At 38.2% G+C, this 25177-nt stretch overlaps 1 protein-coding gene across 7 annotated transcripts; it reads left to right on the plus strand.

The window, feature by feature from the left end:
- Positions 1–1690: 1690 nt before the first annotated feature.
- Positions 1691–18044, plus strand: SAMD9L (sterile alpha motif domain containing 9 like). 7 transcript variants are annotated; one of them, XM_045578435.1, is made up of 4 exons: positions 2475–2644; positions 5096–5261; positions 5749–5823; positions 12960–18044. In XM_045578435.1, the coding sequence occupies exon 4, from the start codon at positions 12981–12983 to the stop codon at positions 17739–17741; it is 4761 nt and encodes a 1586-aa protein (XP_045434391.1). In that variant the 5' UTR covers positions 2475–2644; positions 5096–5261; positions 5749–5823; positions 12960–12980; the 3' UTR covers positions 17742–18044. The 7 variants fall into 7 exon arrangements, with proteins under 7 accessions (XP_045434389.1, XP_036285315.1, XP_045434392.1 ...); XM_036429424.2 differs by having other exon boundaries at positions 5096–5220; XM_036429425.2 differs by having other exon boundaries at positions 5096–5220; positions 12964–18044.
- The last annotated feature ends 7133 nt before the right edge of the window (positions 18045–25177 follow it).

The following is a 25177-nucleotide window of genomic DNA, read 5'->3' on the forward strand; positions in this document are numbered from 1 at the left end:
TTTTCTCATTGTTTTCAGAGAGTGGAAGAGAGGGAAGGCGGGAGGAAGAGAGAGAAACATGGATGTAAGAGAGACACATCAACTCATTGCCTCCTGCAGGCACCCAACCAAAGGCAGGGAATGAACCTACAACCAGGTACCTGCCCTTTGGTGACTGGCTGATGCTCTAACCACTGAGAAATACCAGCCAGGGCGAGAGTCACTTCTTATTAGGGACAAATTAGGAGTGGGATGTAGGGATGCAGATGAGTTTGAAGAGCTGGAGAATGGAACATGTGAGAAAGCCCATTTGAGGGCTTCAATTTTGTCTTTTAAGTAGAAAGAAATGTCATCAGTTGAGAGTGATGGTGGTCAAAATATTAGGATGTGGGAAGCAGAGAATTATGAATTTACTTATTCAGAGAGGGAGACAAAACTTAATAAAGAACTGTAGATTACTCAGCAGTGTACATTGCTTCTTTGAAGTTTTAAGCTTCAGGATCTGGTTAAGTTTCTAAATATTAAATTATTATATTTTTAAAGACATGTATAGAAAAAATGTAAAAGAAACTAAACAATGGAAAATGGAGACTGGGTTTGGATACTCTGGTTTTCTTTCTCATTCTTTATATATTCTGTATATCTTAAGTTTGAATGAATTCTTATATTCATAATGGAAAAAAATATTTTACTTTTCAAAAGATAATGAAATAAATGGTGATTCAGCACACACAGAAGACTTTAGGGACACTATGTTAGTTTGCTAGGGCTTACAAGGCACAGACTGGGCAGCTTAAAAATCAGAAATATATTTCCTCACAATTCTAGAGGCCAGAAGTCTGAGATGAAGGTGTGGCAGGGTTGTTTCTTTCTTTCTTTCTTCCTTTCTTTCTTTTTTTTTTTTTTTTTTTAATAATATATTTTATTGATTTTACACAGAGAGGAACTGAGAGGGATAGTTAGAAACATCGATGAGAGAAAGACATCGACCAGCTGCCTCTTGCACACACCCCCACTGGAGATGTGCCCGCAACCAATGTACATGCCCTTTACCTGAATCGAACCTGGGACCTGTCAGTCCGCAGGCCGACGCTCTATCCACTGAGCCAAACCGGTTTCGACAGGGTTATTTCATTGGAAGCCTCTCTCTTTGGCTTATGATGAGGTATCACCCCCGTGTCCTCACCTGGTCTGAAAGTGTATCCTAATCTCTTATAAGGACACCAATCATATTGGATTAAGGTCCATCCTAATGAGCTCCTTTACTTTAAATTAAAGACCCTGTCTCCAAATACAGTCATATGCCGAGGTACAAACGATTAGGACTGGGTTTGGAGGAACACAATTCAGCCCATAACAGATACTCAGATTATACTGAGACCTGAATTTCCTCTTGGTGTTTCTGTTTTCCTTTTTCTGCAGCTTCCTCCATCCCCGACCCCCACAGAGCCGGTTTCTTATTCTTATAACTTAAAATTCTGACTGGTGAATAGTTTCTAAGCAATTGTTCTAATTTATTGAGAATTTTTGCCATGTCATTTAAAAATATTTAATATTCTTCAAAACTCAAATGCGTTCTCAAGCAAAACTGAAACTGCCTGCAGTTGTGCTTCCTCCTTTGCTCCCTTCCCCATTCTGCCCGGCCCCCTGTCACGCCCTCAGGAAGAGGCATACCACTGGGAAACCAGAACACAACTTAACTCCTGGGCTGAATTTCTTTTAAAAACAAAAAAGATCCTCACAATTATATGTATCCTAGCCATCAGAAGAGGAATAAGAAAACAAAGGTTAAAAGCAACTGCTTCTCATATAAAAGTGGAAGTTTTCAAGAAAATCCTGGTAAGTTATTGATTCAAACTTTATTTTATACTTTTAAAGGTACAGCTATTTAAAAAAAAACAAAAAACAAAAAAAACTCCAGCTCTACCTTTTATATAAGCACATGTTTTTATACTTGTAAAAATACTGAAATTGGTTGTAAATATGAATGGACAAAATACACATGACTTTTAGAGAAAGTGTGAGGAAGGGAGGAAAAGTGGGAGGAAGGGAAAAAGAGGGGAAAAAAGAAATAGAGAGGGAGGGAGAAAGAGAGACCAACAGACAGACGTGGATTGGTTTCCTCCTGAATAAGCCCAGGCAGGGATGGGGATTGAACCTGCAACCCAGGTATGTGTCCTTGATCCAGAATTGAACCCATGACTCTTCTGTGTTCGGGCTGATGTTCTAATCACCTAGTAGGTCCTAGTCACACCAGCGAGCGCTGAGGCTAACTTTTTAAGTGTACTTCAGGTGTTGAGTGTGTTCCTGGTTGTGTAGGGAGTGGGAAAGAACTGGAGAAACAATGTAAAGAAGTTCAGGAATTAGAGCATAAAAGAATGTAAAGGAACCGGGGGTCATGTGAAATTATGCAAAATTCTGTCCTCAGTAACTTAAATGTTTCTGTGGAAGTGTTTCCTCCAAATCCATCTCATGCAGGAATCTGGTTAAAAACTGAAGTGAAAACAACTTCAGGAAATGAAACTTAACTTGTTTGTGGCCGTTTCTCTGCAGTCCTGGGAGAGAGCCAGGCCTCCTAAGTGTCCTTCCTGTACCAGCTCAAAGTCCTGCAGAGCAGAATTCCTCAGCGCATAGCTATCTGGGGGCCACTGAGGACCCCCCTGAGGTGAGGGTGGGTGGTGGCCAGCACTCGTCCCTAAAAGCTCTGCTAACTTGGTACTTCTCCTGCAATACTAAACAGGCAACTGATCACTCAAGAATGGCTTCCTGCTGCTTTGCCTGTAATTAATGTTACTACTACTACTAAGATTTATGTTCATGATTATTTCAAAACAGGAGGCTAAGGGCTCCTGGAAAACCAAGAGTTATGTCAAGTCATTCTCAATATTTTTCCACACCAGTCATAGTGATTTTTATCTTTACTTAGGCCCTACATTATATATGCAGATTCTCTTCAAGTTGACAAGTTATTGGAAAAGCATTATTAAATATAATAGCTTCAAATTATTATATGTTCACAACTGTTATCATGTGGAGTGAAGGAAGTTGAGAAACTTTTGACATTATTATCTTCAGTCCAAGGCCGTAATTAAAGAGTTGAATATATTATATTGAGATTTTTTTTCTTGTAACAGAAAGCAAGCTCCAGATTTGGAGGAATAAATGTCAGTGACCTTATTAGAGAAGAAGATTTCTGTCTCCCTTGTATCTATTAGCAGAATCTGATTAACAAGAAGTGAAATGACACTGTCACCTATTAGATGGCACCAAGTTCCCCTTGTGGCATCCCCTACACTAGATGTAGCACAAAATGAGCCACTAGCTATGTACAGGCCAAAGAGCTATAAGAAAAAGGGACGGACTACACTGGGAATTTCCTGATGTGCTGCTTCGTTTCTATAATGTGGAGCCCCATTTGAATATTGTAATAATCACTGGCTAATTCACAGAGAAAATCTGGACTCTACCCTCTCAGTCTTTACATTATTCTGAGAGGGAGGATGGTGAAATCGCTGAAAGAGGACTCTAAGGGAAGGTAGAGCATCATCAGACTTGAGGAGTGAGCCTGCGGAAAGGGGAAAGCCCTCCCTAGGATCAGTTCCTGGAGCAGGGGCAGCAGATGAAAACAGCGGAGGTGCTGAGGCTGTGACACCTGCTGCTTTGCCTGTAATTAATGTTACTACTACTACTAAGATAGTAGGAAGTGGCCTCCTCCGGGGAAAACAGGTGGGAGTTACGGCCTCATGTAGGGACATAGCAGAAAGCTGATACGGGACACCACGAAGGACTGCAGGAGAAAATGTTTATTAATTCATTTTCCTTTCCTTTTGAGAAAACTTCCTTTTCATTCTTTGTTACCAGATGACTGAAGTTAGAATTAGTTCTGGCCTACAGGGTAGCACAAAAGAGGTTTCTTCAGATTTCTGTCTGGAATTTAAGCCAAATTAAATAAGTGCCCTCGTCCTTTGACTTAAAAACATGGCAAACTCAAAGGTTTCCAAATATTTATTATTTTTAACTACTCTAGGAAACTATGCTATTCACTCAACAAATTTTTGTTAAGAAGCTTACTATGTGCTAGGCACTGGAAAATAGTGAACAAAATGCACAAAAGCTCTTGTTCTTATTAAGCTCACAGAGTAACGGGAGAGACAGAAAACAAACAGGTAAAAATATGTGAAATATTTGCTTGTGATTAGTCCTGAGTAGATTTTTTTTAAGCCGCAAGAGGAAGAGGAAATGTTGGGAGATGATTTACAGTTTTCTGTAGACAGGCCAAGCATTGCCTCAGTGAGAAGATGCCATTTGAGGAAAGACATGAGGGATATGTGGTGGCCGTGAGCTGTGCAGGTGTCTAAGGACCTCCTAGGGAGAGGAAACAAGTGAGGTGCCCCAAGCAGGAGCAGGTACTGCCTGTGTTAAGGAACAATGAAATCAGAGGGCTGGGCCAAATACATAGAGAGAAATAAAAGAAGGGGTAACAGGCTGCCAGGATAAGTAAGGCACCTATTAGTTCATAATGAGCTTGCCTCCACTCTGAGTCAAATGCAAAGCCTCTGGAAGGGATTGAACAGAATGTTGGTCTGTTATTTACATTTGAACAGACTCACTCAGGCTGCTATTTTGAGCTGTCCCCAAAGGGATCAGTAACAGCAAGAGGAAAACTAGTGAGGGTGCAACTCCTATAATGCAGGAAGAGAAGATGTGGCTTGGACTGGGTGGCAGCAGTGAGGTAGTGGTCGGCAGTCAGGTGCTGGGCATGTTTTGAAGATAAAGCCTATAGGATTTGCTCCACATTGAACGTGGAATGTAGAAGAGAAAGAAAGAATGCCTGCAACACTTTTCTGATTGCTTATTGATTTTATTAAAAATATTTAAATATAGAAGAGATGTGCTAGGTGAAGAATGTTTCTTTATTCTTTTCAATCTTCTGTATGTTTAAAAATTTTAAAGTAGAAAGTTTAAAGGAAAAGGTGTCCCATAAACAATTCCTAAACAACAGTCCAATCATTTGCATTTTAATTTGCTGGGTCATACTTTTTTTTGATGTAACAGATTCTCAACAAATATATCTCAGGACTAGGTCTGTTCTGCCTACATCTCTACTTCCTTGTAGGTGCTTTCCGGAACATGACTCTTGCAAACTCAAGAAAAGGTGACTAATCTAACAAACCAAAGAACCTCATGAAGACTTATTTCAATAAGCCGATAGAAAAAGTGGAAGTTTTCAGTAAAGCTCTGGTATGGGCTTTAAAGATATATTTCATCAACTTTCTTTAAAGGTTATATTTTAAACTAATTCTAAAAACTAATTAGAACTATGAAAACGAATATACTTTCAAGTGTACATGAGCTATTTCTAACAAAGCAATTCTGAAAGGATGAGAAATCTCACTGCTTTCATATACATGTTGCTAGGTGTAACTTACACTGACTGCGGAATTCTTTTAAAAAGAAACCTTCCCACAAAGAGAGTGCAGAATATTTCTGGAGGTGGAAGGCTCTGGTGATGAGGCTGGAAGAGCTAAGTAAAATATAGATCAGAAGATCAGGAATTGAAACATACCAAACTGTGTAGAAAATTGTAGCCAAACTCTGTCCTATATAACTCAAGATGATATCAGAAAGTTTACATCTAGTTAAAGATTAAACACTCCAAAGTTTAATTATTTTAAGGATTTCCTTCATTACTAGCTTGTACAGAGGCTTTGCAAAGAAATACAGAATTTTAGAGTGCACTTTGTAAAATGAAACTAACTTGCTTTGCAGTTTCATTTCTGAACATCAGAGCAGGGTGTGGACCTGCTGGAGACCAACCAAGACTGCAAGAATTCCTTCCTGAAGGTAAGTACATGCATGGGCCCAGCCTCTTAGAACTAGGGCTGGGCACTAGTGCTTGCCCTGCAGGTTTGATCCTTCCTGATCACCTGCCCTGTCCCACTCCTCGCCCAGGAGAAAATATCAAAGTCCAATGGAAATAGATCCTGAAATTAGGTACGCATAAGGAGAACTCTGGGGTTCAAAATATTCCCAAAACAAAATAAAGGAGATAAGGTGGAGGTCTTCTCCCCAGCTACAACCAGAACAACACCTTCACCCATTTGAAAAAGCAGAACAAAAACTATAACCAAGACAGCTTTCTGGTTCTGGGCCAATTCCCCTGCACCATGAACGGGAAAATAGGTTGGCTGAAAGGAGACACAATTCAATCATGAATTTATTTTCCTGATCACAACTGCCCATCCCCCATCCCCATTTACTTTATTTTTTTATTTTTTATTGATTTCAGAGAGGAAAGGAGAGAAAGGAAGAGGAATAGAGAAATAGAAACATCAATGATGAGAAAGAATCATCAATCGGCTGCCTCCTGCAGGCCTCACACTGGGGATCAAGCCTGCAACCCAGGCATGTGCCCTGTCTGGGAATGAAACCATGACTTCCTGGTTCATAGGTCAATGCTCAATCACTGAGCCATGCTGGTCAGGCTGTTTATTTACACTAGGTAGGTTCTTGACAAATATAAAGGCCCTTCGTGTTTAAAAAGCATGCCAACACTTTAAGATATCAATCAAATCAAATAATGTTCACAAATTTTCTACACAGTTTGGTATGTTTCAATTCCTGATCTTCTGATCTATATTTTACTTAGCTCTTCCAGCCTCATCACCAGAGCCTTCCACCTCCAGAAATATTCTGCACTCTCTTTGTGGGAAGGTTTCTTTTTAAAAGAATTCCGCAGTCAGTGTAAGTTACACCTAGCAACATGTATATGAAAGCAGTGAGATTTCTCATCCTTTCAGAATTGCTTTGTTAGAAATAGCTCATGTACACTTGAAAGTATATTCATTTTCATAGTTCTAATTAGTTTTTAGAATTAGTTTAAAATATAACCTTTAAAGAAAGTTGATGAAATATATCTTTAAAGCCCATACCAGAGCTTTACTGAACATTATTTGTAAGCCTCAATTCAGTGAAGTATACTAGAATTTTATATAAATATTAGTGGTCTGGTGCACAGATTGGTGCACATTGAAAGGAAATTAATTAGAAGAAAGATTTGTGCGGTAATTACGTTACTGCAAAAAATTACCTATCAAAATAGTATATATAATATAGTATTAAAAATTAAAACACATGTGCAGTTGGTGCCAGCAAGATATTTATATGTATTTTTCATGTGCGAGTCAATATTTATTTTAAATTGCCAGTGGGTGTCATATATATGGCTGGTCAGTAAGTTAGTTGGATGGATAGATGGTCAGGCACTTAGCCTTTTATATATATAAACAAGTCATCACCCTAAACTAGGTTGAAGACACTGATTATGCCAAGGAATTATGTCAAAGCATTATTAAAACCTTATTGACCAAATCATTGTCACCTTGAATTAAATACATGGCTCCAGCCAAATATAGATGTTAGATCATATAAAATGCTCAAAATTGACAGAGTGACAAATTCATGTGAAAGCATTACCAAATACATAATAGCTTCAAACCATTATGTATCTTCTCAGCTCCTGTCAAGGGGTGGGCAGCTGAGAAATTTGTTTATATTATAAAGGATCTTCATCTTTGAACAATGGAGGAATCTGTAAGATAAGATAAAAAGACAAGTTTGGTAGGACAGATATCATTAACTCTATTTATGACAGGTGCTTCCATCTCCCTACCGTCTCTCTCTCTCACAGACACACACACACACACACACACACACACACACACACACACACACACAGTACCTCTGGGCGTGTAGTGGCTGATAAGCAGGAAATCCTTCATGTGCTGCTTCATATAGAATGCTGGAGTACTCTGGATAAGAGACTGCCTCAGATGTGAACACAGTAAGTCTGTGGAGAGTGATAAGACCATTTCCAGAGGAGAGTCCATTTGCCCAGAGTAACAAGAACAGTTAACTCTGCAAGGCCCCTAGAAGCCTGGCTCATGAGGACCAAGGATAGAAACCTGTATGAGAAACATGCCCCTTCAGGGACTGTAAATAAGACAGCAAAAACTATTAAGAGGTGGGGCTCAGGTTGCTGTAATTAGCCTGTGGATGAAGAACATATGTCTACCAACTTCTCTTTTTACAAAATAAAACCCCTTTCTCATTCATTATGACCATCTGATTTGGAAGCTGAATTTGGTTCTGATCTAATGATAAAATGGAGAAATTAAAAAACCATAATGAGATATCATCTGTTAAATTGGCTTTTATAAAAAGGACAAGAAATAACAAGAGTCGGTGAAAATATAGAGAAAAGGGAGCCGATAGGCACTGTTGGTGGGAATGTAAATTGGTACAGCCACCAATAAAAAACATTAAGGAGGTTTCTCAAAAATAGAAAGAACTACCATATGACCCAGTGATTCTACTTTTGGGTATTTATCCAAATAAAATAAAAACTATGTCTCAAAAAGATATCTGCACTCCTATGGTCACTGCAGCATTATTTATGGAAACAACTTAAGTGTCCACTGAGGAATGAATGGATTTAAAAAATTTAATTAATACATGCAATTAAACCATGAGAAAGAAAGAAATCCTGCCATTGGTGATAATATGGATAGACCTAAAAAACCTTCTAAGTGAAATAAGTAAGATACAGGAGGACAAATACTATGTGATCTCATTTATATATTGAATTGAAAAAAAAAATTCATAGATACAGAGAATAGATTGTTGATTGCAAAGGCAGGGGATGCAGATGGGTAAAATGAGTAAAGGTAAGAAAAAAGAAATTTCCAAAGTCCTTTGTTCCATAGACAATGCTAACTCATGAGTTTCCAAAAATACAGTTCAAGCATTCCACTACTCTAAAATATTAATTTCTTCATTCAATACATATTTACTGAATACTTCCTTTATGTCAGGCATTAGGGGGTTCACCACTGAACAAAAGGCAAAATGTCTTCTCTCCTGGGAGTTATATTCAGAAAATGAGAAGATAAGTAAAATATAGTATGTAAATTCTTTTTTAAAAATAAAGCAAGGAAGAGTGATGGAAAGCACTTTTCAGTGGTTCTCAACCTTTCTAATGCCGCAATCCTTTAATGCAATTCCTCATGGCAACCCACAGGTTGAGAACCACTACCTGGGTCATCTAAGACCATCAGAAAACACAGATATTTATATTATCATTCATTAACAGTAGCAAAATTACAGTTATGAAGTAGCAATGAAAATAATTTTATGGTCGGAGGTCACCACAACATGAGGAACTGTATTAAAGGGTCACAGCATTAGAAAGGTTGAGAACCACAGCACTAGAGGAAGTACTGAAATTTCAAAAGGCTAGCCAAGAAAGGCCTCACTGAATTTGAATAAAAGGCTCAAGTGAGAGTGTGAGCTATGTGTCCTGAGAAAGAGCATCCCTAGCAGAAGGAATAGCTACTACAAAGACCTGATGCAGCAGCATGCCTGGCATGTTTGGGGAGCAGCAAGACAACCTGGTTGGCTGGAGTGGAGTGAGCAGAGTGGGTGGAAGTGATGAGGTTTAATAAAAGCAGAATGAGCATGACAGGTAGGAATTTACCTAAGAACGTTGGCTTTGACTCTGAGTGAGATGAGAAATCATTGGAAGGTCTTGAGCAGAGTGATGTAATTATACTTAAATTTAAACAGGATCATGTTGGCTGCTGTGTTGATAACAGAGTGAATGAGAGGCGGTGAGGGCATGATAAGGGGTGAGGAAAATGAGAAAGTAATAGTATCAAAGGATTAAAGGTCTTCGTGTTAAAGAAATATAGAATTTGAGCACTAAACATGATTCTATTAGTTTCCTAGGGCCGCTATAATCAAGTACCACAAACTGAGTAGCTTATACAACAAAAATACAGTATATTGTCTCATTGTTTTGGAGGCTGAATGTTTTCAAGATCAAGAAATTGGTTGGTTCCTTCAGAAGGATGTGGGGAAGAATGTGCTCCATGCGTCTCCCTTAGCTTCTGATGGTTTGTTGTCAATCTCTGGCATTCCTTGGCTTATGGAGGCATCACCCTGACCTCTGCCTTCATCTTCACATGATGTTGTCCCTAAACATGTGCCTCTGTGTTGAGATTTCCCTTTCTGATAAAGATACCAGTCATGTTGAATTGGGCCCACTCTAATGACCTCCGGTTAACTAGTTACATCTGCAATCACCCCACCAACAAACAAGCTCACATTCTGTGGTACTGAAGCTAGTAATTCAACACATGAATTTGGGGGGAAGGTCACAATTAAACTCATAACAATTATGATAAGGCCAATAGTGTGACCAGGAGAGTGGAGGTGGATGGAGGTCAAGATCATTAGACAAGAGGCAGTCAAGAGGGTACAAGGCCAATGTATTGAAATGATCTTCTATGTATCTATTTAGTCACCAAAATTTATGACAGGAATAGTATCTAAGGGCATGAGTGTCTCTTCCATTCAGCTGTCTACAAAATGGAGGTCAAAATACAGTAAAATGTATAAAAAGCAAATACTCGCAAACTCTCAAAGTCTGAAATATTTTAACACTGAAGTTTAAAATAACATAGAAGTCATATTTTTTATTCTGCCTTCTATCTAAGGGACTTCAAAAATCTTCCATGACCTCTATTATATCATGTTGAAAAAGTAAAACTTAAGACTGTTCCACCTTTCTCAATCTTCTCCACCTAGATTTGACATTCTTGGTAGTGTAAGTGCTAGGAGGCAGTCTTACACAAAAATTAGTGAGACATCAGCTAAGAGGGAACACCCGTTTATCAGCCACAATCTTCCTTGGTTCTATGCTGACATCCTTTGAGAAATAACTCATTTCACTATTCCTCAGTAGTGTTCACCCCCATGTCATGAATTCAAATAATTCCTACCTTGGTGGTCCACTCATTCTTTGTTTCAAAAGGCTGTAAATCTTTTTCTCCCATCAGAGGGGTCCCTGAAGACATGCCTAATATTATTTTTTTTTCTCATCCAATTTTCAACTCTGCCATTGTTATACAGTCATCTCCTGCAAATATCTAGCATTATAGGGAGGTGTGGCAAACTCTCCAGGGTTATTGATTCTGTTACTGACAACCCTTGAGTCTGTCTCAGTTTCTGATTTTCATGCCACAGGAACCTATTGACATTGGTGAGGCTGACAATTCCATAGTCCCAGATGAATGGGCAAGGCACAGGTCAGCTCCTCTCTGGAATACACCACATCTATTAGCACCCCTGCCTGGTCTCACCTCTGGTTTAACTGATGGCAGTTTGAATAAGCATATAAAAATTTAAGTCTCTGTTTCTTCTCTAAGGTTCTTCCTTCTCTCTAGCTCCTGAGATCTGAGTCTGTTAGAGTGAGGACTGTTGTGGAAGGCAGACTAAAATAGTTCTGTCTGGTAAACATCCTTTCTAATCTTTCTATGTTATGCTTTGGTTAAAGCTTTTTGTCTTTATGAATATACATGATGGTTTTATATGTCTTCTGTGGATATATGAAAAGTGTATATGCTTTGTATTTTCTTTCTTTATAATCTAATGTTTTGTTTGACTCTTAATGCTTTTAGTTTACTTATCTTTATAATACCTTTACTTTCCTATTTCCCTTATTTAAAGAACATTATTTATTCATCTTTTTAATTCTGAGTCAATAGGACTGGGTTGGGGTCTGGAAATTTATATTTCTAGCAAGCTTCCACGTGATGCTGATACTGCTGATCTAGAGATTACACTGTGAGGATTGCTCTCAGCCTTATCTGTACAATAGGATATTCCAGACAATTTTTAAAAAGTACTAATGCCTAACCTCCACTCCCTCAACCAATTAAATCAGTTTCTGAATGTGGAGTCCCAGTGAGCCAAGGTTGAAAACCTCTAATCTCGAGTGTTTCAGGATATTCAAAACTTGCAATTCAACCGAGACATAACTGTAGGACCTTCATTACTCGCACATCAATAATTTAGGCTAAAATGGTTTTATCAAAGTTAAAAACTCATACTATATTCCTTATCTAATTGCAGGCCTGCCAGTGCAGTGTGAACTAACTCTATAGTCCTTCTGAGGGCTGCAAGACTTAGCAAACCAAATCAGTTATCTAACATTTTGCTGTCACATTGCCCAAAGCTCCAGTCTTGTCAGCCTAACAGTTTGAGTTCTGAAAGACAAGTGATGAGTTAACCAATTGCCTTATTACTGTGTAACAAAAATGGCCAACTTCCTAGCTGTGGATGTAGTTTCCCATTCTCCAACCCACATCTAATTATCCAGTGTTGTATTTTAAAGTTTATTTGCAATATTCAACTATGTGAACTAATTTATGTATTACTTAAGATTCTGGTTTTGTCTTATGAAAAAAAGCAACTTTCACCAAGTTTAGCTTAAAAGGGAAAATTATTATAAGGATAAAGGTGTATGCCACCCTAATTAGCAGCTACTGCTCATGTCATAATCACAATCATCCATATATATACATATAGAAGTCTAATTAACCGTTCAATCATTCGACCATTTGACCACTTGACTGTTCGACTTGTAGCTATGACACACACTGACCACCAGGGGGAAGATGCTCAACACACAGGCATGGAAAGATGGAACAAACTGATGAATCTAACAGGGAAGCAGGGAGGGGGGAGGAAGGGAAGATATTAGCCAAAGATCTTATATACATACTAGAGACCTGGTGCATGGATTCATGCACTGGTGGAGTCCTTCGGCCTGGTCTGTGGGGATCGAGCTGAAACTGGCAGTTCGACATTCCCTGATGGATCCTGTATTGCGAGAGGATGCAGGCCAGGCCTAGGGACTCCACCAGTGCACAAATCCATGCACCAGGCCTCTAGTAACTATATAGGAAACAAGGGTGCTAAATGGAACTATAAAACAGTTAAAATAAGTATCAACCAGTTTTAAGACTCAACCTTGAACAGTATTTTATATATGTTGTTTATATGAGATTATATACGTAATTGACTCTGACTTCGATGATAAAGTATCATATTAAAACGCTTGTATTACTTTTTCCAAGGAAGAAAGTTGCAGCTGTGATATGAGTGAACAAGTAAATCTACCTGAAATGACCAAAGACTGGAACAAAGAGCGTGTGAAACAATGGGTAACAGAAGATCTTAAGATCGATGAGAAATACGGGCAAATTCTATTCAATGAAGAAGTGACAGGATTAGTCCTGCAGGAATTAACTGAAAAGGACCTTAGAGACATGGGGCTACCGCGGGGTCCAGCACTTTTGATAAAACGGATGTATGACAGATTGAATAATGTTTTTCCTGAAAATCACAATCAGGATTCTGGACAATTAGAGCATACAAAAACCTCCAAAAAACATCAAAAAAGGCCACAACAGACAAAAAAAGAAGAACAATCAATGCCATCCAATATTGATCATAATCTTAGAGAGACCAAAGATACCAAAGAACAAGAATCTGTTCTTATAAAAGAAAATGAATTAAATGAAGCAGTGACCACTAAAGACAAAAAAAAGAAAAAGCTAAAAGCTGAGCAGTTGACTTGTATGCCATATCCTTTTGATCAGTTCCACAGCAGCCATCGTTACATAGAACATTATATTCTTATACAACCTGAAACAGGACCACTCAATCTCATAGACCCAATACATGAGTTCAAATCCCTCATAAACACAGAAACAGCCACAGAAAAGGACATTAAGATGAAATTTAGCAATGAAGTTTTCCGATTTGCATCAGCTTGTATGAATTCACGCACCAATGGCACCATCCATTTTGGCGTCTTGGACAAACCCCATGGTGCCCATGGAGAAATTGTTGGTATGGAAATCACCAGTAAAGATGCCTTCATTGACCACTTCAATATAATGATCAAACATTATTTTGAAGAAAGTGACATCAATGAAGCCAAGAAGTGCATTCGGGAGCCAAGGTTTGTGGAAGTCCTTCTGCAGAACAACACACCATCTGACAGATTTGTCATTGAAGTAGATGTTATTCCAAAACATTCTGTATGTAAAGAAAAGTATTTCTACATTACGATGCAAAACTGTAAAGAAGAAATATGGAAACAAAACCAAGAGGCTTCACTGTTTGTGAGAGATGGAGCTAGATCTGTGGATATCCTGGCCAATGTCAAGCAACGGGATAAGGTTTTCAAAGCGTTTACAAATGATGTAAAGTCACTAGCAGTATCGAGAAAAGAGGCTGAAGAAGAATATGAAAGGATGTCAAGTAGGACGGAGAGTGAAGGACAAAAGCTGGTTAAACTTCTCATAGGAAACCGAGAGTCACTGGATGATTCATACTACAATTGGTACATTCTTGTAACAAATAAATGCCATCCAAACCAAACAAAGAACTTAGATTTTCTAAAGGAAATTAAATTGTTTGCTGTTTTGGAGTTTGATCCTGAATCTGAGAGCAAAGGGGTGGCCAAAGCTTACAAAAGAAGCCGGTTAGCAAACCTTCACTTCCCAAATCAATATGAGGAAAAGACTACTACAAGAGAGACAATTTCTAGCCTGAATCTTTATGATCAGCCCAGCTGGATCTTCTGCAATGGCAGATCAGACTTCAAAGATGAGAGGTATAAGCCTTTAGAACCACACTTATGGCAGAGAGAGAGAGCTTCTGAAGTCAGGAAACTGATTTTATTTCTCACAGATGAAAATCTAATGACAAGAGGCAAGTTTTTGGTAGTGTTTCTATTATTCTCTCTGGTGGAAAACCCAGGAGATCCACTCATTGAAACCTTCTGTGCTTTCTACCAAGCTCTCAAAGGAATGGAAAATATACTATGTATCTGTATAGACTCACAGATTTATCAACGATGGAAAGATCTGCTACGAGCAAGACTGACAATAACAGATGAATTAACAAGCCATAGTATTTCCACTTTAAATTTAGAGTTGATAAACAGTACTATCCTTACACTAAAACCAGTCACTCGTTCATCAAGAAGGTTTTTGCCCTCCCCTGGATCATCTTCGGTTATCCTAGAGAAAAAGGAAGAGGATGTCTTAACTGCACTGGAAATACTCTGTGAAAATGAATGCAAAGACACAGATATCGAAAAAAATAAATCTAAATTCCAAGAATTTCAGAAAACAAAAGAAGAGCACTTTTATCGAGGTGGCAAAGTATCCTGGTGGAACTTCTATTTTTCTTCTGAAAACTATTCTTTACCCTTTGTCAAAAGAGACAATTACGAAAAGCTTAAAGATCTGATACAGGATTGTGCAAAGTCTCCTAAACCAACATTTGTAAAAATTATCAATCTTTATCATCATCCAGGCTGTGGGGGCACTACATTGGCTATGAATGTTCTGTGGGACCTAAAGAAAAAGTTCAGGTGTGCTGTGTTAAAAAACAAAGCAACTGACTTTAAAGAAACTGGAGAACAAGTTATCAAGTTGATTACCTATAAAGCATCTAGCCAACAGGATTATATTCCTGTACTTCTCCTAGTAGATGATTTTGAAGAACAGGAAAATGTCTACATTCTGCAGAATACCATCAATTCCATTTTAGCAGATAAGGGTTTGAGATACGAAAAAACACTGGTAATTATCTTAAACTGTATGAGATCCCAGAATCCTGATAAAAGTGCAAAGTTAGCAGATAGTATTGCACTAAAATACCAACTTTCTGACAAGGAACGAAGAGCTTTTGAAGCCAAACTGGAGGAAATTGAAAAGCAACACAACGACTGTGAAAATTTTTATTCCTTTATGATCATGAAAGTAAATTTTGATGAAGCATATATAGAAAATGTAGTAAAAAATACCCTAAAAGGACTGAATATTGACAGTAAGGAAGCACAACTCATTTCTTACCTGGCTCTACTCAACTCTTATGTTACAGACTTTACAATTTCAGTGTCACAGTGTGAAATATTTTTGGGAATCACAGGTACTAGTACACCCTGGAAACCTGAAAGCCTAGAAGACAAGATGGGAACCTATTCCACACTCCTAATAAACACAGAAATGGCAGAATATGGGGCATGTGCAGGCGTGCGCATCATTCACCCTCTGATTGCCAGTTGGTGTCTAAAAGAACTGGAAAGAAGCTATCACTTGGATAAATGTCAAATTGCTTTGAAGGTATTAAAAGAGAATTTATTCTATAATTCTGGAATAGGAAGAGACAAATTTCAACATGACATACAAACTCTTCTGCTTACAAGACAGCGCAAAGAATATGGAGATGAAATAGACACTTTGTTTTCTCCATTAATTGAAACTTTACAGAATGATGAAGTTGAAAGGGTCTTGACTGAAGGAACTGTTCGATTCCCACAAAATGCATTTATTTGTCAGGCCTTAGCAAGACATTTCTACATTAAAGAGAAGAACTTTGACACTGCTCTGGACTGGGCAAGTATGGCCAAAAAGAGAGCACCTAAAAATTCCTATATCTCAGATACACTTGGTCAGGTCTACAAAAGTAAAATCAAATGGTGGTTGGATGCAAACAAAAACTGTAGGGATATTACTGTAAATGATCTAACACATTTTCTAGAAGCTGCAGAAAATGCATCAAGAGCTTTCAAAAAATCCCAAGAGCAAACTGATGGGAAAGACCATGAAACTGAGACTTGGTCACCACAGAAGTCCAAAAGAAAATATGAAATGTATAATACAGCTGGTTTCTTGGGTGAAATAGAAGTTGGTCTTTACACTATTCAGATTCTTCAGCTCACTCCCTGTTTCCACAAAGAAAATGCATCATCTAAAAAAATTATGGCAGAATTTTTATCAGGAAAGTGGGATATTCCTACAAAAACAAAAAATGAATATTATTTGGCTCTATCTAAGTTCACTTCCTACTTAAAAAATTTACAACCAGATATGAAAAAGTGCTTTGACTTTTTTACTGATTATATGCGTCTTTTGAAAACAAGGACTATCCAAAAAGAAATAGCGGAGATCTCATTAAGCAATAAAATTAGTCGTTGTTTCAGTAAATATAGGGAACATTTCTGCCATGTGGATGTGGGTCCATTACAAAGCAAAGAGAGTCAGTTACTCCAAGAGGAGAATTGCAGGAGAGATATAGAAGCTTTGAAAGCAGATAGTTTTTCTGGACTTCTAGAGTATCTTAATCCAAATCGCAAAGAGGCTGCAATCATTATGGAAAGCATAGTGAACACATATACTTTCCTCTTTCAGAAAAATCCAAACAAACGGCTGGCAAAGGAGAAACAAAATTTCATTTTGGCCAACATTATTCTCAATTGTCTAAAACCCAATTCCAAGTTTATTCAGCCACTTACCACACTTAAAAAACATCTCAGAGAAGTGTTACAATTCGTAGAACTAAGTCACCAATACCCAGACCCTTATTTCTTGGCCTGCCTCCTGTTCTGGCCAGAAAATGAAGAGCTAGATGAAGATTCCAAGCTAATGGAAAAGTATGTTTCATCCTTATATAGAGCCTTCAGGAGACAGTACAGGAGCATGTGCAGGTCCAAGCAGCCAAGCACACTTTTCTACCTAGGGAAGAAGAGGGGTCTCAATAGTCTTGTTCACAAGGCTGAGATAGAGCAGTACTTCAGTAAAGAACAAAATATAAATTCCCTCTGGCAGAGTGGAGATGTGTGGAAAAAAGAGGGAGTCAAAAACCTCCTGCGCCGTCTCACTGGTCTGGCTGAAGGCAAGAAAATCTCTATTGAATATGGAACAGAGAAAAAAATAAAAATACCAATGACGTCTGTTTATTCAGGTCCACTCAGAAGTGGTGGCAACATAGAAAGAGTGTCCTTCTATCTAGGGTTTTCCATTGAAGGCCCTCTAGCATATGACATAGAAGTTATTTAAGAAGATATATTAGCTCAAATATGTTTATTCATATTTATCTCTGATCTTATTCCCTCTATCCCCATGGCATTCTAATGGCATTATTAGCTTAGCTCTAGATTTTGCTTTCGTCTCCCCCAGTAAATTAAAAGTCTTTGTAGGGCATTAAACATGTCTACACACAGAACTTGGCACACTGTAGAGTGTATTGTTCAATGATTTAAATATGCACTTTCAGACTAACATTTAATTAAGAAGTTTCAATTGATATCCACTGGTGACATCATTATTGGTTGTATGTCAATAAAATCTGTTTAAATTCTATCACGCTTATGAATTTTCTGAATTATGAATTATTCCTTCACTGTGAAAGCAGATATTTAAATTACAATAGATGAGTATGGAAGAGAAAGCCCTTTCTTAATTTATTGAACTAAAAAACAGAGATACACACCAGAGTGCCACTTCCTCATCTTGGTATCAATAAAAATGTATGTGGAAGGTAAACATTTTGTTCCCACCCCACATCTACCCCCCCCTCCACACACACACAATTCCTTATACTCCTTGCCCTTCTCTCAATTCCTTGCTATGGGAGGGGGATAAGAGAAGACAATCAAGTAGCCACCAACTTGAATTCCATCTATCTTTTTGCTTCCATTTGGTACAGATGAAACTGTTTCCTCATTCTTGCATCCTGTCAACGCAGTCTTAGTTCCACCTGTTCTTTAGATCCCAACTCCCTGGCTTCTTTTTTCATTTACCGCCCTCTTTACTTCTCAGCCTGTGCTATATGAATGCTGTTTTCTCTGTCAAATAATTCCTTGTTTTCACCCAACATTTTCATGTGGCTATTGTAATTTCTCCATCACACTCAGTTAAAGTAACCAAACACCAAGAAGTCTTCCCTGACCACTGTAATCCCTGCCTGATTAGGTAACTTCCTCGTGGCAATATGTGCTCTCAGCTTTCCTGCTGGGAATGCCATCTCCAGAAGCTCGTTCCTAGACTTAACACCAGCCAGAATAGCCACAAACAGCTTAGAGGCTCATATTTTGGAGACATCTATTGCATAGGAAGTGAAACACATGATAATGTAGATGAAACGGAATACTTAACAAATATTGTATATATTTATTTATCCATTACTTTATATCCCCTATAACATAACTTAGAAATCATAGGCTTTAGACCCAATTCCTCTTGTCATCAAGATGTCTATTTCTTATCGGGGTTCTTTTCACTAGTTTCTATGAATCTTTGGGGAATACTCAGATTCTCCATGAATAGGTCCCTGTTGTTAGAAGCCACATCTACTGCTGAACCTGCTCCAAATTGCTGCTTCCCTCTTCTGCAGCCCACCTGCCCATTTGGTAGCAGGCTCTCCCAAGTGGCTACCCACCCCAAAGTGCTCACTGGCCAGTCCCTTCATCCTTCATAACTCAGCTAAGACTGGGTCACAGTATTCATTACACTTAACTAAAGGCTTGACATAAGAGGAAAAAAGTTATAATAAAAGGAAGAAACCTGTTACATATTCCTGTCATCCTTGACTACCCCCAGAGTTTATAGGCCCAGCTCCTGTACAAGGTTTTTCAAGGGGCTTCCCTCTCCTCAGCACCTCTTTCAATAACCATGTTGTAGGGTAGCCTTTGCTCAACTCTCCCAGGTGAGACAACCCCTAAATACAAACTGTTGACTCGGATATTAGGCTATAGACTCTCTAAGGTCCCCTGAAAGAATTATGTTTTGTTTTATTTTTTTCTGAAAAGAAATATAAAATGCAGAGATGTCACCCCACCCACAATCAGGACAAGGTATTACATTATAGTGCAGAGAAGTTCAACTCCCCTTTTCAGAAGAGATTCTTTACTCTTGTAGAATCAAAGAGCCCTTTGAAATGCTTTCCCCAAAACAAATGCTCAGTCTGTCTTCAAAGGTGAATTTGTATTCTATCTACAGGAAAGTTTAGTCTTAAATTCCATTGCTGTCATCTATATTTCAAAAATAATGGGGTGCAATTTCTGCTTAGGAAAGTCCATCAAAAATAAAAACAGCCAAAACTGGTTTGGCTCAGTGGATAGAGCGTCAGCCTGCAGACTGGAAGGTACCAGGTTCGATTCTGGTCAAGGGCATGTACATTGGTTGCGGGCACGTCCCCAGTAGGGGGTGTGCAGGAGGCAGCTGATTGATGTTTCTCTCTCATCGATGTTTCTAACTATCCCTCTCTCTTCCTCTCTGTAAAAAAAATAAATAAAATATATATTTTTAAAAAAATAATAAAAACAGCCAAAACCCATTTGGCTCAGTGGATAGAGTGCCAGCCTGCAGACTGAAAGGTCCCAGGTTCTATTCCGATCAAGGGCATGTACCTTGATTGCGGGCACATCCCCAGTAGGGGGTGTGCACGAGGCAGCTGGTTGATGTTTCTCTGTCATCGATGTTCCTAGCTCTCTATCCTTCTCCTTTCCTCTCTATAAAAAATCAATAAAATATATTGTTAAAAACATTAATTTAAAAAAATTTTAGCTGATTTTTTTTCTTTAAAAAAATATTTTTATTGATTTCAGAGAGAAAGGGAGAGGGAAATGGAGATAGAAACATCATTGATGAGAAAAAATCACTGATCCACTGCCTCTGGCATGCCCCTAAATAGGGATCGAGCCCACAACTGCAACCTGGGCATATCCTCAAAAGGGGGAATCAAACCGGTGATCTCCTGGTTCAGTTGCTGAGCCACACCTGGCTGGGCACTGATTCTTTTCTTCAAACCATCACCTTTCTCTCCTCTCGATAGATAGATAGATAGATAGATAGATAGATAGATAGATAGATAGATAGATATAGATATAGATGTAGATATAGATATAGATCCTCTTTCCCTCTCTCTTCCTTTGAATTGCCTTTGAAGAAAACAAAGTATAAAAAAAATTGTTGAACTAAATATTTGTGATACTGCGTGCTAATTCCACCACTTTTTCCCCTCAACTCACTACTCATGAAGACTCAGTACCCTCAGGTTATTTGCAGCTTGCTCAGGGCTCCACCTATTCCATAAATCATCAGCTCTACTCACAAAGGTAAATTAACTCACAACTGATAACAGTACAATGAATGGTTGCCCCAGTAGGTCTTATAATTTGGAATCAGGGTAAACCAAGACAGCCAATGGGAAACGTTCATACTTAAAAAATAGTCAGGCTTACAGTGCACGCCAAACTGTGAGAGTCATTCATCTGACCAGTATACATAGGTAAGTTAGAACTCTGGTTTTCTCATTTGCAAGATGAGGAAAATAAACTTGGGTTGCAAGCATTTGATAAGGATTAAACTGGATAGCATACCTCACATGTCTGCAATTCAGAAGGCTCTTATTAGGAAGCAAATTTAAACATCTTTATTGAGATAACTCACATACCATAAAATTCTCCCATTTAAAGTACATAGCTCAACCCTGGCTGGTTTGCCTCAGAGGGTCATAGATTTGTACCTCAGCTGAGGGTTCAACCCCCACCTCTAGTCAGGGCACATGTAGGAGGCAACCAATCAATGTTCCTCTGTTATGTTGTCATCGATGTGTTGTTGTTTTTTTTCTCTCTCCCCCACTTCTCCCTCCCTTCCATTATATCTGAAAATTAATGGAAAAAATATCCTTGCGTGAGAATTTAAAAAAAAAATTAAGTACACAATTCAATATCTGCTAGTATATCATTAGCACCATCAGCACAATCAATTTTAGAACACTCTCATCAACCCAAAAGAAACCATGCACCCATAGCACTCAATAACCATTCACCCCTTCCCCTAACTCCTGGCAAGAACTCTCTGTCTCTATGGATTTGCCTATTCTGGACATTTCATATAATTGAAGTCATACAATATGTCATCTTTCGTGAATGGCTTTGCATAATGTTTTCAAGTTCCATTCATGTCGTATCATGTATCAATTCTTCATTCTTTTTTATTGTCACATAAATTTTCATTGTATAAATAGACCACATTTTGTTTAGAATTAAAGGCAATTTACTTTTATAAAAGACTAAATAAAATAAATAGTTTTATTGATCTAAGAAGGGTGTATTTTACCAACTTTGTTTGAACTCAAACATTATGTTGCTCCATTTCAGTCTTTGGTTAAAGGGACTTAGACACTGATACTCTAATTTAGGGGTGTCGAACTCAATCAGAGAAGGGGCCAAAATCTAAAATCCAGCCTAAATCGCGGGCCGAATGGTTTACTGAACAGTCATAAACTGTCATTGTGATGGAAACGCAGCGGAGTGCAGTGATGACAGCGCGGTGCAGGCCACATTGCAAGGCCTGGCGGGATGGATTTGGCCCGCGGACCTTGTGTTTGACACATGTGCTCTAATTCAAGCTCCTTCCCCTAACCACGCAGCCTTCATTTTCTCACACTATATTGTTTACCCATTTTCGAACATTCATCCTCATATAGAGGTATATTGCATTACATCAATTTATATGTTTTTAATTAAAACAGTATTTCTTCAATAGTTAAAAAACTAATTATCACATTGGTAACAGGGAACAGAAGAGTTAGATAAAATATAACAAAATATACCCAAAATTCTTTTAGTTAATACTCATGTCCAAATTAAGTATAAAGTAAAAAAGTAAAAAAAAAAATTATACCCAGGATGTTTCTTCAAACAATTTAAAATGTTTATTTTTTCACTCTTATTTGAAATATTATTCCTGAGTATCAAATATGCATGAGTGATTTAAAAGGCAGAGTATCTTTAAACGTGGTTGGCTTCTACTGAGCACTATGAAGCCAATAGTGCTCAGTAAAAGCCAGCCATGTTTACTAGTAAATATCTCATCAGTGGTGAAAAAATATAGACTATTTATATCACCAAATCCCTTGTAGAACAATTATTGTATTTTCCCATATTAACAATGCTTTCAATATTCCCTCAAAACATATATTGAAATAAACACTGGATTAAAGAAAACTAAATTTATATTAAGCTTGGTATTCCTCTGAAGGGATAACTGGTTTATTAGTTTGGAAATACCTATGATATGGAAGACACACCCAATATGGGATTTATAAACATGTGAATAGTACTTAAAGTTAACCAATAGACTCTTAGCTAAGAGAAATGTAACAATAAGGAAGAAATTCTTAAAGAGAAATCAAAGGTCAATGGCCTGCTTAAAATAAAGCTGAGTTACCACATGCTCTAAGTCTAACCATTGTTTTTTTTATATATATATTTTATTGATTTTTGTACAGAGAGGAAGGGAGAGAGATAGAGAGTTAGAAACATCAATGAGAGAGAGTCATCGATCAGCTGCCTCTTGCACACCCCCTACTGGGGATATGCCCGCAACCAAGGTACATGCCCTTGACCGGAATCGAACCCGGGGCCCTTCAGTCCCCAAGCCGATGCTCTATCCATTGAGCCAAACCGGTCCCGGCATCTAACCATTCTTTAAAAATAAATAAATAAATAAATAAATAAATAAATAAATAAATAAATAAATAAAAATTATGTGAAACAGAGACTCTTGTTCAAGCATGCCTAGTCCCTGTGGGAAAGTTGGCTCTTCTAGGGTAGACAGTTGACAATGTTGTGTCTGATGCTCATGGCACAAGCCAGTTCCTGAAGGGAGTCAGCTCTTCCAGGGGCTTCATGTGTTCAACAACTGAAGATGTGTATTGAGTATAAATAGCCACAGGAAGATTCAATTTGTTCTTACAGTCTTAGAAAAATGGAAAATATCATTCAAAGTGAGTCATGGTAAATGATACACAGGTCCATCCAGAAAAAAAAAATAGTAATACCTAGAGAGTTGACAATAAATATCCAAGTGGTCTGCTATTATTTAAAAGGCATCTCAATTGTCTGCAAAGGAGCAAGATCTGCCTGGTAGGATACAATATCTGTATGTTATCCTCATGATGTCACTTTATCCTTGTTATTTTAACTAACTGTATTAAGTTTTAACTATTCACTCAATGTGTATAAAGCAGATTTGTTTTGCTGGCTCATCTTGGCAGTTCTGAAATTATGCTCATTACAGATATTGCAAAAACAAACATTTGCCAATGGGTGCCACATCTGACCACTCCTAGGAGGGTGAGGACATACTTGTTATAACATCAGGCCAGGTATTATGGGTACCAATGATACTAAATCACCTGTTACTCACAGATGGAGGATGGGGGTAAAACCGTGGTGCCTGGCAGCCTCAGACTCATGATACTGATATGCTAAATATCATTGTTCTTTATTTCTACACTAGTAGGTGAAATGACATGAGTTCCTTATTTCATTTTGATTTATACAGTGGCCTGACACACAGACTTACCATACCTTAGAGAGTACTGCTTCTGGTACAAGTTTTGACAAAGCCTTGACAGTTGTTTATAAAGTTAAACACATACCTATTTGATCAAGCAATTCCATGTCAAGGTTTTTACCAAAGAGAAATAAAGACACGTGTCCACAAAAATACTTGTGCAAAAATAATCATAGCAGCTTTATTCATTACTACCAAAAACTGAAATAACTGGGATAGGATGTCTACATAAAGAAAACTAGATAAATAAATTGTGTTATATTGACAAAATAGAATACATCTATAATAATAAAAGTGTACTATGCTAATTAGACAGGATGCCCTACTGGTGGCGGGAGGCCGAAGCTGCGGTGGCAGGGGACGAGTCCCTGGCATGAATTTCATGCATCGGGCCTCTAGTTTGTCAATAAGAAAAGAACAAACTACTGATACATGCAACACTAGAGCCAATCTCAATTACCTTATGTTGAATACAAGAAGCCAGTCACAGAGGAATATATAGTATATGATTCTATGTGTATGAACACCTGGAGCATGTACAATTAATCTCGGGTGGAAAATAAGTCAGAAGAATGGTTTCCTCTGGAGGACATTAGGAGTGAACGAGGAGGGACATGCCATATAGAAATATTTTATATCTAGATTGGGGCATTGGGTATTCCAGTTTGTCAAACTACTTGTGCCTTGTCATATTAGTTAGGGTTCTCCAGAGAAACAGAACCAAGAGGATATAAATAAACATGGACATATACTTGTATACATATATATGTATCAATATATGCTTATATACATATCCTATATAATAAAAGACTAATATACAAATAGACCAACAACCAAAAATCAGTAGCTATGATGTGCGCTGACCATCAGGGGGCATGTGTAGAACATGGTACGCGTTGGCCATGGAAGGATGGTGAAGCAGGTGAGCGGGGGCACCAGTTACTGTCATCAAAGCGAGCCTCTGGTGGTTACTGAAAATTCTTTTCTCCTGCACACCATGGCCCTGCCTGGAGCACACACCTGCTGTCAGTGCTGGCCTCACTTGCACCCATAGCCGGTGCCACAGCCACCACTTGCACTCAGCACCATCAGCAGATGCAATAGGCAGCTGCCAGCCCTGATCGCCC

The sequence above is a fragment of the Pipistrellus kuhlii genome, unplaced genomic scaffold, assembly GCF_014108245.1.
Source record: "Pipistrellus kuhlii isolate mPipKuh1 unplaced genomic scaffold, mPipKuh1.p scaffold_m20_p_10, whole genome shotgun sequence".
Classification (NCBI taxonomy): domain Eukaryota; kingdom Metazoa; phylum Chordata; class Mammalia; order Chiroptera; family Vespertilionidae; genus Pipistrellus; species Pipistrellus kuhlii.